A 15,840-nucleotide genomic window follows, 5' to 3' on the forward strand; every position below is an offset into this window, starting at 1 on the left:
AGATTTATGAGGATGTTGCCAGGGCTGGAAAAATGCAGGTATGAGGAAAGATTGGATAGGTTGGTGTTGTTCTCCTTGGAACAGAGAAGGCTGAGGGGAGATCTGATTGAAATGTACAAAATTTTGAGTGGCCTGGATAGAGTGGAGGTGAAGGGCCTATTTACCTTAGTAGAGAGGTCAGTGACGAGGGGGCATAGATTGAAAGAGATGGGTAGAAAAATTAGAGGGGAGATAAGGAAAAAAATGTTTTTTCACCCAGAGGGTGGTGAGGGTCTGGAACTCACTGTCTGAAAGGGTAGTTGAGGCAGAAACCCTCAACTCATTCAAACGGGTCTGGATATGCACCTCAAGTGCCATAATCTGCAAGGCTACGGACCAAATGCTGGAAGGTGGGATTAGAATGGGTTGATCGTTTTTCGGCTGGCACAGACATGATGGGTCAAGTGGCCTCTTTCTGTGCCTTAAACTTTCTATGATTCTATGGATATCTGGAAAATCAAGGTGACTGGCATAATGCAAGCTGTTTTGCTCAGGTTCTTCATCACACTGAAAGTAGATGTCCATCATATGGCTGATGAGGAAACCATGAGACTTGGCATTACGGTTGCTGAAAGGCGTTATCTCAACTCATGTTCATATATCTAGGGTTCCATGCCCCCCCATGATTGGGTTGCAAAGGGGCCCTACCATCTCCAACTATTAAAGCACTATTTGCTGAGATATTGTCTGGTCCATACTATGGCCAGAACAATGATTCCAATTCATTCATGCATCTGATGGTGAGTTTTGCTGCTGATCCAGCCACTCATGAGCAGCTTCTGGTAACTGCTGCCCACCAAGCATGTGTTCAAACCTTTTCATACTAGCTGTTTAGTGACCAGCTTCTCACTATTGTTTGAGGAGTGGATGCAAGCAAGATCTCGTTTGTTCCAGGGTGATACGTTTGGCAGTAAAGTTCGGAACCAGGTCAACGTTCTGTAGTAGCCTTGGGAATCCGATACCTCAACCAGTACTTCGTCCAGTGGAACTCCAGAAGTATCTTTGTGCATACTTCGAGCCCCTATTGGCAACTTTTGCTTAAGTTCTTTGGACTTAAAGTTGTGCGCACACCACATTGACCAAAAACAATCTGCATGTTGCTTTTGTTTGATTTGAACATATAGTGTATTTCCTTGCCATCTAAGCCTTTATATGACGAATTAAGGACAGATCAGTCGTGCCGAAGCAGAGGAGGATGCTATTTATATATATGTGTTAATTGCACAAAGGGTATTTAAGAAGTTATATTAAACATTGGCTGAAGTTCACGCGCTAAAATATCAGAAAAAGTATGAGGCATTTAAGAAATTACTTTGCAGGGATTTACTGCACACGCAACAAATAAACTCTGTGAAAGAAAATAGCTCCAATCAGATCCGAGCAGCTGCAGGAGCTGAGCTGAGGTTCGCGGGGTTTTATGGGAGTTGTAGTTCAGCGCTGTACTCAATCCCCTCACCTGCCAATCAGCTGGCGGAGCCCGAAGAACCACAAGTCCCAGAAGGCGCTGGGAGTGGGCAAAATGTCCAGCCGACTCCGCCGTTTGCAACCTCCGGTCGGGCAGGCAACAATGTTTCTCCGCTTTGCGTTTTGCACATGGTAACGTGTGGTGATAATACTGTGTGCGAAATGGCGTAGGCGGTTTGTTGCAACATTCGCATTTTTGAAAACAATTTTCTTTATATTTGTAAGAGTCTTTGTGACTGCAGTGTTTGTGGTCCATTTGGTGTGCGCGTTTTTTTTCTGTCGTGTCTTTTTTTGCTAGTGGTCCTTATTGACTGTGTTGGATATGAACCGCCTTGCCACAGTTTTTAATCACCGTTTAAACACACAGACAGCTCTGACACAGTGAATATAGTGCTCCCTACTTTCCTGCACCGATCATCGCGTTGGAAACGTTGTATCGCAACCTCTCTGTTGGAGACGTTGTATCGCAGTGTTTGCCCACGATTTGCACAGAAGGTCTGCCCCAAGAGGGGGAGTTTGAAGAAAAACGCGTCCAGGCAACACACTTCGAATTTGACAGTTCAGGAAGTGGTTTGAAATGGGTAATACAGCCACAGCACGTAGAAGACAGCCGATCTGTCAGTATTAAATTCTGCAAAAAATAAAAATACAAGTACATCCAGGATGGCATCAAGTAACTCGAGTTTATCTGGCTCATCGGTTTCGTCAGGTAAGAAAAGGGAAAGCAAAATGACATGTTAAGATATTAAGGCTGACAAGCAAACTGAATGCTTTAAAAACATTGGCAGTACTGCTAGTTGACCGTGTTGTCTGACATTTTTGTTTAAATATGTAACCCATGGTAGCATGTTCTTGCTTGGAATGTTACCGTATTTTGAAAAAATTCTTTAGATACCATAATAAAAATTAACTGTCCGTTGAGTGAAATCCTTAGTAATATCAGCTTTTTGATTTGGTGTACTTTGATTTGATGTATGTATATATTAAAAGTAAGTTGTTGCATTCCTGTGCCTAACCACCCACCCTCCCAATAAAACACGATTACCCCTGTGTCAGCAACAGTTATGACCTGTAACAGCTTTGTTTATTTATACCTAATAGCGTGGCAACAAGAGATAGTTATTTCAGAGTTCATCCGGACGTGTTTACATATCATACACCAAGGTAACTGTCAAATGAGTACCCTGATTTTTGTTTTATAAGTTAAAACTGTCATTATTTCTTCTTTGGCCTCCTTGTCTCGAGAGACAATGGGTAAGCGCCTGGAGGTGGTCAGTGGTTTGTGGAGCAGCGCCTGGAGTGATTATAAAGGCCAATTCTAGAGTTCCGATGAAGGGTCACTGACCCGAAACGTTAACTCTGCTTCTCTTTCCACAGATGCTGCCAGACCTGCTGAGTGATTCCAGCATTTCTTGTTTTTATTCTAGAATGACAGACTCTTCCACAGGCGCTGCAGATTAAATTGGTTGTCGGGGCTGTTACACAGTTGTCTCTCTCCTTGCACTTCTGTCTATTTTCCTGCCGACTGCTAAGTCTCTTCAACTCGCCATTCTTTAGCCCCACCTTTAGAACTGTCCGCCAGTTCTGGCGATCGCTGGCAACTGACTCCCACGACTTGTGGTCAATGTCACAGGACTTCATGTCGCGTTTTGCAGACGTCATTAAAGCGGAGACATGGAAGGCCGGTGGGTCTGATACCAGTGACAAGCTCGCTGTATAATGTGTCCTTGGGGATCCTGCCATCTTCCATGCGGCTGACGTGGCCAAGCCATCTCAAGCGCCACTGGTTCAGTAGGGTGTATATGCTGGGGATGTTGGCCGCCTCGGGGACTTCTGCGTTGGAGATACGGTCCCGTCACCTGATGCCAAGGATTCTCCGGAGGCAGCGAAGATGGAATGAGTTGAGACGCCGCTCTTGGCTGACATACGTTGTCCAGGCCTCACTGCCATAGAGCAAGGTACTGAGGACACAGGCTTGGAACACTCGGACTTTTGTGTTCTGTGTCATTGCGCCATTTTCCCACACCCTCTTGGCCAGTCTGGACATTGCAGCGAACCCCTTTCTCATGCGCTTGTTGATTTCTGCATCGGGAGACAGGTTACTGGTGATAGTTGCGCCTAGGTAGGTGAACTCTTTAACCACTTCCAGAGCTTGGTCGCTGATATTGATGGATGGAGAATTTCTGACGTCTGTCCCATGAAGTTCGTTTCCTTGAGGCTGATGGTTAGGCCAAATTCGTTACAGGCAGCCGCAATCCTGTCGATGAGTCTCTGCAGACACTCTTCTGTGTGGGATGTTAATGTCGCATCGTCAGCAAAGAGGAGTTCCCTGATGAGGACTTTTCGTACTTTGGTCTTCGCTCTTAGATGGGCAAGGTTGAACAACCTGCCATCTGATCTTGTGTGGAGGAAAATTCCTTCTTCTGAAGACTTGAACACATGTGAGAGCAGCAGGGAGAAGAAGATCCCAAACAGTGTAGGTGCGGGAACACAGCCCTGTTTCACACCACTCAGGATAGGAAAAGGGTCTGATGAGGCGCCGCTATGCTGAATTGTGCCTTTCATATTGTCATGGAATGAGATGATGATACTTAGTAGCTTTGGTGGACATCGATCTTTGCTAGTAGTCTGAAGAGACCACGTCTGCTGACAAGATCAAAGGGTTTGGTGAGATCTATGAAAGCAATGTAGAGGGGCATCCGTTGTTCACAGCATTTCTCCTGTAACTGGCGAAGGGAGAACAGCATGTCAATGGTGGATCTCTCCGCTTGAAAGCCGCACTGTGCTTCAGGGTAGACGCGCTCAGCCAGCTTCTGGAGACTGTTTAAAACAACTTGAGCGAAGACTTTCCCCACTATGCTGAGCATGGAGATTCCACAGTTGTTGTTGCCATCACCACGGTCACCCTTGTTCTTTATAGAGGGTGATGATATTGGCATCACGCATGTCCTGTGGTACTGCTCCCTCATCCCAGCACATGGATGAGCTGAACGAACAGCCAACAAAATCGGAACTCAGTGATGCCATTGATTCTCTAGTCAGTGGAAAAGCCCCTGGAAAGGATGGCATTACCCCTGAAATAATCAAGAGTGCCAAGCCTGCTATACTCTCAGCACTCCGTGAACTGCTTTGCCCATTATTTCTATAATATTGGACATTAAGCCTGTTTTAAGAAAAAAAAGTTCTGATAACAGTAATTATATTTTAAAAATTAATTTTGAAATATTTTGGTTTCATAAAACCATTATGTATTAATTGAGTAATACAATAACATCTTAAAACTGATTTATCTGTGCAATACAAATAAAATTACATTTAGGTATGAGTAAATTAATTGCTACTGATTAAGATTGAAGTTCTTGCTTTGCTGATAAATGTTAAGTATAAGATGCTCTCTCGCCATTTTGCGGCTGAGAAATGGTGTGAAAAAGAGAACAGAAATTTGAAAATTTATCAGTAGTTGGAAATGTTAGAAAAATCGGCTGAAAATGTTATAGTGGCAATAAATTACAACATGCTAAACCATTTCTTTGCTATCTTTAGGATATTATAGACTGCTGAATTTTTAAAATGTGCAAGAATAGCTGAAGCATGGAGCAGTTAAGCTGATTTTAATTAAGAGGGTAAAATTTGACCACGGTGAATCATCATTCTGCTTGCTTTTATATGGGGAAATAATGATGATTAATGGGTGGTGTCATTTATAGAGTCGTTCCTATTTTAAATAGATTCTACAAAATGGTTCTGTTTTGTTTAATTTTGTACTATACTAAAATTACTTTTAATGTCCGGTTGTATCTATCCAGAATATTGAATAGCCTTCTAGATTAGGGAATAAGTTAACAGGAATCTACTAATTGCATTAATGTGACTTAAAAATCCTTCACAGTTGAAATGCACTTTGTTTTACAAGCTTATACTCTAATGTTGCTCTATTTCTGTTGGTGAATCTTGAGTATATTTGGTAGCCTAAGATTGACTAGCTGCATAAAAGCAGAAAAATGCCTCTATCTGATGCAAGTTTTAGAGGAGCTTCAGTGCATTTGTTATTAAGTGTATCAGAAAATAATCTTGTGAAATTGTGGAACCTTCCCGACTCTCCAAAGTATTGAGAATTTCTGATGCTTACCTGTTTTATGGCTTCGAGGAAGTGAGTTAGAGACTGGCGTCTTGTCATGTGTTAGTACAGCATAGATTGGCAACTTAACGTGTTAGTCTGGGCCTATATTTAGGATTCATTTAAAAAATACAGTAAATATAGGTACCGCATAGTTACATTTATGTTGACTGAAGTAATTCGTATATGTTCATACATGTCTTCCAAACATCTTCATTCTGCAGTTGGGTTCGTTAGATGTATGTACTAAAAGCCGAACTATGTCTGCAGAGCGGTTAAGTTTTTTAAAAAAAACAAACAAGCATGTTGTTATTTCTATAAGCAGGATGCGTTTGCTATATTGCCACCAAACTTTGAGTGAAAGGAAATCCTGATTGTTCCAAACTTGATCTTAAATATGAACAAATAAACAGATTGCAAAACTTTACTTTGCAGTCTGACACCATAGTGAGTCAGTTGGGAGTGTATTTTGGCACATTGAGAGCAATTGTACTATTGCTCCCATTTATATAACTGAGTGTGGTGTATTTAGTTTTGTTATTTCATGAACACTTTAGCTAGTTTAAAGTTGAGTGCACTCTGTTTCAGTGAGAGTGTCTTTTCATAAAATTCTGTAGAGATGATGGTAATAGAATACTGTACACCCAGAAGTGACGGTGTGAAACATGTTGTAGTTCATTTGCATCGAGGAAAGCTCAGTGGTACGATTCAGCCAGTGCTTGCAGAATTTTTCCAAGTGAGAGGCAATTGGTACGCAAGAGTTGAAGTAATTGGTGTCCCTCAAGTTGTTCATGGTGCAGAGGTAGTAAACTGCCAGAGATAGTGATAATTCACGAGGCGAAGGCCAAAGTGTAATGGATTCAAATGTGTTCTTGTGAAGTGCGCTGTGCACATACTGTAAAGGAGTTATTTGTAATGGTCTGAAAAGTTCTAGCTACTGTGATCTTTACAGAATTTTCATTGTAATAGCATTGTTTGCTTCACAAAAAATGTACTGATTGACAATCTGTCCCTCTTGAAGCAGTGTTTCAAGATAAGCTATTTATATGTGGAATTCATAAAGTGATCAATGCTTTCTTAACATGGCAAGTGTTGGACTTTCTCTGAGCTTGTGCTTGTGGTGTTCATTTGAGGCATAGATTTTGAACCATGATGGTGGATCATAATAGTGCTTGAAACATATCGTACTTTCTGTAATGACGAATTTGAAATGTTATAGAATGTACTTATAGAAATTTTATGAATAAAATACATTTTTGCAAAAAGTGTGCAGAAAATTGTGTTTTTGTTATACTTTGACATGCACAATATCAGCAAATGATAATCTGAAAGCATTTTTTTAAAAAGGTGTTTTTTAATATGAAACATTTCTATGCTAATCAATACAAAACAGCATTTGTCCTCGTTTCCAGTGTGATTTTTCTGAACAAGAAACCAAGGCCTCTGCCAATACTTATCCTAAACTATCCAATAAAAGTAAAAGTGAAAGACTACGGATGCTGGAAATCTGAAATAAAAACAGAAAATGCTGGATATGCTCAACAGGTCCAGCAGCATCTGTGGAGAGAGAAACAGAGTTAATGTTTCAGGTAGTTGAGCTTCTGTCAGAACTGGAATAAGTGATGGAGATGTAATTGATTTTCAGCATGTACAGAGGCAGAGATGATAAATGTTCTTAACATGGGGTGGGGCAGGTGTTCTGATCTGAAATTGTTGAACTCAATGTTGAGTCCAGAAGACCTGTCCCATTTCCTGCAGGTCTGCTCTCACCCCTTCCCCTCCCTCTCAGAAACTTGATAGGGTTCTCTTTCACTCCGCCAGCTTCTATATTCAATGAATCCTCATCTGCCATTTCCGCCATCTCCAGTGTGAGGCTACCACCAAACACGCCTCCCCTCTTCTTTCAGCATTCTGAAGGGACCGTTCCCTTTGTGACACCCCGGTCCTCTCCTCAGTCACCCCCCAATACCCCCATTCCTTCTCGTGGCATCTTCCCATGCAAGTGCGGGAGGGGCCTTTTATCTCCTTCCTTTCCACTGTTCCCAGGGCACCAAATGCTCCTCGCAGGTGAAACAGTGGTTTACTTGTACTTGTTTGAATTTAGTATATTATCCACTGTTCCCGATGCGGTCTCCTCTACATTGGTGAGATCAAATGCAGTTTGGACGTCTGCTTTGCAGAACTCTTCTGTTCAGTCCGCAAGACTCCGAGCTTCATATCGCCTGTCATTTTAATTCTCTCACCTCCTCCCACTCTGACTGTCTTCCGCCTCTTACACTGTTCCAATGAAGCTCAAAGAACAGCACCTCATCTTTCAGTTAGGTACTTCCAGACTCAACATTGAGTTCAACAATTTTGATAGTAATTCCCATTTGCAGCTCCTCTGGACCCATCTTTTGTTATATTAACATCATCCCTTTTATCACTTAATCCTTTCTGCCTTCCACCCTGTCACAGACCTTCCCTTTTGTTCTTCCAATCCTCCCTCCCCTTTCCCTACCTCTGTACTTGCTTAAAACATGCTACATTTCTGCTTTTCCAGTTCTGATAGGTCATCAATCTGAAATATTAACTCTGTTTTTCTTTCCACAGAAGCTGTCTGACCTGCTGAGTATTTCCAGCATTTTCTGTTTTTATCCTGTAGAAATACTTGTTTATAAAAGCTCAGCAGACAGCACATACACCGTTTTACCCATTGTTGCTCGGATGAGGAAAATGCATAAAAGCTCAGACTTACATTGTTTTGGCAGGAATAGGGACACATTTATTTGTAGTCCATGTGAGCTGCTTCTAGATTTGACAGATCCATTTTACTTGGTGTTTGACAGAGGATGGCATGGTTTGGGCTGGGAGGCTGCATAGTACTAATTTCACATAACTGGAACCATCAAGTAAAAGCATCTTGGGTTTATTCAGCCCTTCCCTGAGATGGCTTGACTGAGATCAGAAATGCATTACGTGGGAAAGCTGGCAGGGACAAACTGATCGCTTAGTTGTCAAGTACCCCACTATAGTAAGATGCTGAATCGCTAATAATGCCTTAAGTGTAGTGCTATTTTAACAAAAAATGTGTACCACTTAAATATTTAATTCTTAGCTGCTTCATAGCTTTTTTTCCCTTTTGTAAGCATATTATCTTCATAAACAGAAAGATGTATGTTACCATCTCTAAAGTTTTCTTAGCTACCTTTCCTGATTGCAAAATGTTAAATATAACTCCTCTGCAGTGCTGAAGACGTGTTACCAGAACCAGCTGCTTCCCCAGCCAAGTTTTTCAGTTATGGATATGCCTCTGGCATTGACCCAACAATGTGGAAGGTTGCTCAGGTATGTCCTATCCAAAAATCTCAGGGCACTAATTGGCTTGGTTAGATTTATTCTATAAGCCTCCTCTCAATTGTCAGTGAAATGATCGAAGGAGCCATTAATAGAGCCATTGAGCAACATATACTCACCAATAGCCTGCTTATTGCTCAGTTTGGGTTCTGCCTCTAGATCGCAGCACAGTCTTGATGCTGATGTGGACACAAGTGCTAAGTATCAGGAGAGGGGAAAGTAGCCGCCCTTGACATCAAATCATCATTAGACCAAGGAGCCTGAGCAAAACTGGTCAGTGGGGTCATTGGAAGAATCCACCAGTGAATGGAGTTGTACCTGATGTAAAGGAAGATTGTTGTAGTTGTTTGAGGCCCTTTGTTGCAGTGCCAATAAATCTTGCAGGAGTTCTTCAGGGAATCATCCTTGGCCCAAATATCTTCAACTGCTTCATTGACCTTTCCTTCTTCATAAGGACAGGTTTGGTGCTGATTGCTATGATTTTTCAGTACTCAGCTCTGTTTTTAAATCATTTGATAATGAAGCAGGCCATGTCTACCTACAGCAGGACATGGAAAACATCCAGGCTTTGGCTGACAAGTGTCAGGTCATATTTGTAGCACTGAAATGGTCGGTGATAACTATATAAAACACGATAAAGACCACCCATTTCTCTTTGGCTTTCAATGGCACCACCTACAACATCCTCGGGATGAGAGGGGTGGGGGTCACCGTTGACCAGAAGTTGAATTGGACCACCTTTATCAACAACCTGACTATATGAGCAGAAACTGGATACTCAAAATGAGTGGATCACTTATTGGCCCCTCAAAGGCTTTCTCCACCATTCAATAGGCTTAACTCAGGAATGTGTTGGAATACTCACCACTGGCCTGGATGGGTGTAGCCGCACACTTGAAAAAGAAATCAACACACTCCTGGAGAGAGTAGTTAGACTCCAGTGGCAGGGGCACTGATCAATCATCCCTTTTTACCATGGATGCACTGTTCTAGTAGATCTACAGGATGCACTGCAACAAGTCTTAAATTCATCCAACTCACACAACATCCTTTGGGAATCGGTGCTGTTCCTTCTTCATTGCTGGGTCAATGGCCCAGATTTTGCTCTTGGTGGTGAAGGGATGACACTCACCATCCACTTCGATGACAGCCATCCACAGACTTTTTGTGGGCTTGAGAGCGGAGATTCCCTCTAATCTGGTGTCTATTTCAGCATAATGTCCTCTCCAGGGGATTTCTGGTGTGTGTGAGCAGGGCAAGAAAGTCTAGGAGGACCAGGCAGGTAGTGCAGGAGTCCTCTGAATCTATCTCGCTCACAAACCAGTTTTCCATTTTGGAAGCTGGTGAGGGCGATGGTTCCTCAAAGGTGTGTAGCAAGAGCCAAGTTCAGGACACCACGGGTGGCTCAGCTGCATGGCAAGAAGGAAGAAGAGTGGAAGAGGAATAGTGATAGGGGATTCAATAATTGGGGAACAGGCAGGCGTTTCTGTGGCCGTAGACTTGACTCCAGAATGATATGTTGCCTCCCTGGTGCTAGGATCTCGGATGTCATCGAGCAGTTGCAGGACATTCTTAAAGGGGAGGGTGAATAGCCAGAGGTCGTGGTTCACATTGGTACCAACGACATAGGTAGAAAGAGGGGTGAGGTCTTGAAAGCAGATTTTAGGGAGCTAGGTAAGACATTAAAAAAGCAGGACCTCAGAGGTGGGAATCTCTGGATTATGCCTAGTGCCACACACTAGTGAGCATAGAAATAGGAAGTTAGAGCCGATGAATGCCTGGCTAGAGAGATGGTGCAGGAGGGAGGGCTTCAGATTCCTGGTGCATTGGGACTGGTTCTAGGGACCTGAACAAGCTGGCAAGATGGTTTGCACCTCAATAGCTCTGGGACCACTATCCTTGCAGGGAGCTTTTCTAGTGCAGGGTTTAAACTAGTTTGGCAGGGGGTTGGGAACCTGAGGATAGACTCAGATGTGGCAAAATCAGAAATGGAGGACTGAAAATTAGTGAGTGAGTCTGGAAGGCAGAGGAAACAAAATATAGAAAATACAAAAAATAATAAATTTGGCAGTGCTCAATGCAAGGAGTATAACAGATAAAGCAGACAAGCTAGGGGCTCAGGTAGAAACGTGGCAGTATGATATAGCTATTACAGAAACGTGGCATAAAGAGGGACAGGAATGACAGCTCAGCATTCCTGGTTACAGGGTTTTCAGATGAGATCGTGAAGGGGGGATGGGGGTTGGCAATTTTAGTTAGAGAAGCAATTACAGCTGTAAGGAGGGTTGATGTGCTAGAAGGATCATCAATTGAGGCCATGTGGATTGAGCTGAGGAACCATACTACTGGAAGTGTACTATAGACCCCCAAACAATCAGAGGGGCATAGAAGAACCAATATTTTATTTATTTTTTAATTTAGAGATACAGCACTGAAACAGGCCCTTCAGCCCACCAAGTCTGTGTCGACCAACAACCACCCATTCATACTAATCCTACATTAATTCCATATTCCCTACCACATCCCCACCATTCTCCTACCTCCTACTAGCGGCAATTTACAATGGCCAATTTACCTATCAACCTGCAAGTTTTTGGCTGTGGGCGGAAACCGGAGCACCTGGCGGAAACCCACGCGGTCACAGGGAGAACTTGCAAACACCGCACAGGCAGTATCCAGGACTGAACCCGGGTTGCTGGAGCTGTGAGGCTGCAGTGCTAACCACTGTGCCACCCCTATGTGGGCAAATCTCTGAGAAATGCATAAACAATAGGGCAGTAATAGTAGGGGATTTTAACTACCCCAATATTAACTGGCATAGTTTTAGTGTAAAAGGAGTGGAGGAAACAGAATTCTTTAGTTGTATTCAGGAGAACTTTTTTGGCCAGTATGTAGCAAGTCCACCAAGAGAAGGCACTGTTCTGGACTTGGTTTTAGGTAATGAATCTGGGCAGGTGGAAGAAGTGGCAGTGGAAAAGCATTTTGGTGGTAGTGATCATAATTCAGTTAGTTTTACCATAATTATGGAAAAGGACAGAGATGGGAGTTAAAGTTCTAAATTGGGTAAGGCCAATTTTACTAAGCTGAGAAGTGATTTGGCAAAAGTGGGCTAGAAACAGTTACTTGAATGTAAATTAGTTTCAGAGCAATGGGAGGCATTCAAAGGGAAGATTTAGGGGGTTCCGAGTAAATATGTTCCCACAAAGTGAAAGGGTGGGATGGCCAAATCTAGAGCCCCCTGGATGTCAAGAAGCTTTACAGGATATGATCAGGCAGAAAAGGAAAGTTTATCTCCGACACCAAGAACTCAATACTACAGAAAGCCATGAGGAGTATAGAAAGTCGAGGGGTGAAATCCAAAAGGAAATTAAGAAAGCAAAGAAAGGGCGGGAAAGAATGTTGACAAGTAAAATCAAGGAGAACCCAAAGATGTGTTATCAATCATCTTTCTTCTTTGGCCTCCTTGTCTTGAGAGACAATGGGTAAGTGCCTGGAGGTGATCAATGGTTTGTGAAGCAGCGCCTGGAGTGGCTATAAAGGCCAATTCTAGAGTGACAGACTCTTCCACAGGCGCTGCAGATAAAATTGGTTGTCGGGGCTGTTACACAGTTGGCTCTCTCCTTGCACTTCTGTCTTTTTACTGCCAACAGCTAAGTCTCTTCGACTCGCCACTGTTTAGCCCCGCCTTTATGGCTGTGCGCCAGCTCAGGCGATCACTGGCAACTGACTCCCACGACTTGCGGTCAATGTCACAGGACTTCATGTCGCGTTTGCAGGCGTCTTTAAAGCGGAGACATGGACGGCCGGTGGGTCTGATACCAGTGACGAGCTCGCTGTACAATGTATCCTTGGGGATCCTGCCATCTTCCATGCGGCTTGCATGGCCAAGCCATCTCAAGTGCCGTTGGCTCAATAGGGTGTATACGCTGGGGATGTTGGCTGCTTCGAGGACTTCTACGTTGGAGATACGGTCCTGTCACCTGATGCCAAGGATTCTTCAGAGGCAGCGAAGATAGAATGAGTTGAGACATCGCTCTTGGCTGACATACGTTGTCCAGGCCTCGCTGCCATAGAGCAAGGTACTGAGGGCACGGGCTTGATATACTCGGACTTTTGTGTTCTGTGTCAGTGCGCCATTTCCCCACTCTTTCTTGGCCAGTCTGGGCATAGCAGCGGCAAGTAAAATTAAGGAGAACCCAAAGATGTTTTATCAATACATAAAGAGTGGGAGGATAGCTATGGAAAGAGTAGGGCCCATAAAAGACCAAAAAGATAACCGATGTGTGGAGGTGGAAGATGGAAGTATGATTCCTAATGAATACTTTGCACCTGTCTTCTTAAAAGAGGGGGACGATGCAGACATTGTAGTTGAGGAGGAGGAGGAGTGTGAAGAATTGGATGTGATGAACATAGGGAGAGAGGAAGCATGAATGGGATTAGTATCCTTGAAAGTGGATAAATCACCTGTGCCAGATGAAATGTACCCCAGGCTGTTAAAAGAAGCCAGGGAGGAAATAGCGGAAGGTCTGACCATCATTTCCCAATAGTCACTGGATACACGTGTGGTGCCGGAGGATTGGATGTCTGCTAACATTGAATCTTTGTTCAAAAAGGGAGCGACGATTAGACTGAATAATTACAGGCCAGTCATTCTAACATTGGTAGTGGAAAAATTATTGGAATCAATTCTGAGAGACAGGATAAGCAGTCACTCAGGCACTGATTAATCAAGGATAGTCAGCCTGGATTTGTTAAGGGAAGGTCGTGTCTGACTAACTTAGAGTCATAGAGTTATACAGCACAGAAACAGGCCCTTCGGACCATCGTGTCTGTGCCAGCCATACAGCACCCAACTATTCTAATCCCATATTCCTGCACTTGGCCCGTAGCCCTGTATGCTATGGCGTTTCAAGTGGTCATCGAAATACTTCTTAAACGTTGTGAGGGTTCCTGCCTCCACCACCTCTTCAGGCAGTGTGTTCCAGATTCCAGCCACCCTCTGGATGAAAAAATGTTTCTTCAAATCTCCCTTTGATTGAATTTTTTGAGGAAGTTACTAGGATTGATGAGGGTAGTGCAGTTGATATGGTCTACATGGATTTTAGCAAGACTTTTGACAAGGTCCCAGAAGGCAGACTGGTTTAAAAAAAAAAGCCCATGGGATCCAGGGGAATGTAGCAAGCTGGATACAAAATTGACTCAGTGGCAGGAAACAAAGGGTAATTTGCAACTGGAAGGCTGTTTCCATTGGGGTTCTGCAGGGTTCAGTACTAGGTCCCCTGCGTTTTGTGGTATATATTAACGATTTGGATATAACTGTAGGGGGAATGATCAAGAAGTTTGTAGATGACACAAAAATTGGCCATGTGGTTGATAGCGAGGAGGATAGCTGTAGGCTGCAGGAAGATATCAATGGACTGGTCAGGTGGACAGAAAAGTGGCAAATGGAATTTAACCCAGAGAAGTGTGAGGTGATGCATTTGGGGAGGTCAAACAAGGCAAAGGAATACACAATAAATGGGAGGATACTGAGAGGTGTAGAGGATGTGAGGAACCTTGGAGTATATGTCCACAGATCCTTGAAGGTTGCAGGAAAGTTTGATAAGGTGGTTAAGAAGGCATATGGAATCCTTTCCTTTATTAGCTGAGGCATAGAGTACAAGAGTAGGGAGGTTATGTTGGAACTATAAAAAACATTAGTTAGGCCGCAACTTGAGTACTCTGCAATTCTGGTCACCTCATTACAGAAAGGATGTAATTGCAGTAGAGAGGATACAGAGGAGATTTATGAGGATGTTGCTAGGACTGGAAAAATGCAGCTATGAGGAAAGCTTGGATAGGCTGGGATTGTTCTCTTTGGAACAGAGGTGGCTGAGGGGGGATTTGATTGAGATGTACAAAATTGTGAGCGGCCTGGATGGAGTGGATGGGAAGGACCAATTGCCCTTAGCAGAGGGATCAGTGATGAGGGGGAATAGCTTTAAAATGATTGGTAGAAGGGGAGATGAGGGAAAAAGTTTTTCACCCAGAGGGTGGCGTGGGACTGGAACTCACTGCTTGAAAGGGTGGTAGAGGCAGAAAACCTCATCTCATTTAAAAGGTGTTTGGATGTGCATCCCTCAAGTGCCGTAACCTGCAATGCTACAGATCAAATGCTGGAAAGTCGGATTTGCATGATGGCTCTTTTTTTTGGCCGGCGCAGACATTATGGGCCAAGTGGCCTCTTTCTGTGCCGTAAACTTTCTCTGATTCTATGAAGAAACAGTGAGACTTTTCCAACCAATCAGGTTGAAAAATCACCACTGAGACATGAAGGGTTGAAACCAGGAAGTATAAAGTTAAGATTGAATTGCTGGACAGGGAGCAAAATAAAGATTAGGAAATACAAATGGGATTAAGGGAGAGAGATAAAAGAGACAACATTTTTTAAAAAAAAGATTTTAATTTCTCAAGATTTATTGTAAATGATTTAATTTTTTTTTTAAATGGTATTTTTTTAAATTACAAAACTAATTTTTTTAGAGAATGAGACTCCAAATTTGTAACAATTTTCAGAGCCAGAAAGGTTGTGCAGCTGTAGTTATCATTCATCGTGCCATTAAAAACTCACTCACTTCTGAATGCATCAGCCCGAAATTTTTCAGCCATTTTTAGTGTAGAGCAAGCAGACAAGTACACCAACTTCCCTATGTTGCAGTGATTTCAGTGCTGAGTCTATAGACGAGGACTGTAACAATGCAATCTGTGGAGAAGGATATTTCTGATAGCAACATCTGGATTTGTGAGTTTAACCATGCATGTAAGGACTCCAGAAGTTGCTGTCAAATTTACCACATTATAACAGTGAGCTCTGCTAGCCTCACCATTCATTCCCATTGCCTTTT

The 15,840-nt window shown here is 43.0% G+C and overlaps 1 protein-coding gene across 3 annotated transcripts in view; it reads left to right on the forward strand.

Moving 5' to 3' along the window:
* The first annotated feature begins 1,541 nt into the window (after positions 1–1,541).
* chn2 (chimerin 2) overlaps positions 1,542–15,840 on the forward strand; it is a 397,580-nt gene continuing 383,281 nt past the window's right edge. The window contains exon 1 of one of the 3 annotated variants that reach the window (XM_068059521.1): positions 1,542–2,212. In XM_068059521.1, coding sequence (XP_067915622.1) covers positions 2,167–2,212 — 46 coding nt within the window. In that variant the 5' untranslated portion in view covers positions 1,542–2,166. The remainder of the gene's footprint in view (positions 2,213–15,840) is intronic. The other 2 variants (XM_068059512.1, XM_068059531.1) reach the window with 2 other exon arrangements.

This window comes from Heterodontus francisci, chromosome 2 (genome assembly GCF_036365525.1).
Source record: "Heterodontus francisci isolate sHetFra1 chromosome 2, sHetFra1.hap1, whole genome shotgun sequence".
NCBI classification, from domain to species: Eukaryota; Metazoa; Chordata; class Chondrichthyes; order Heterodontiformes; family Heterodontidae; genus Heterodontus; species Heterodontus francisci.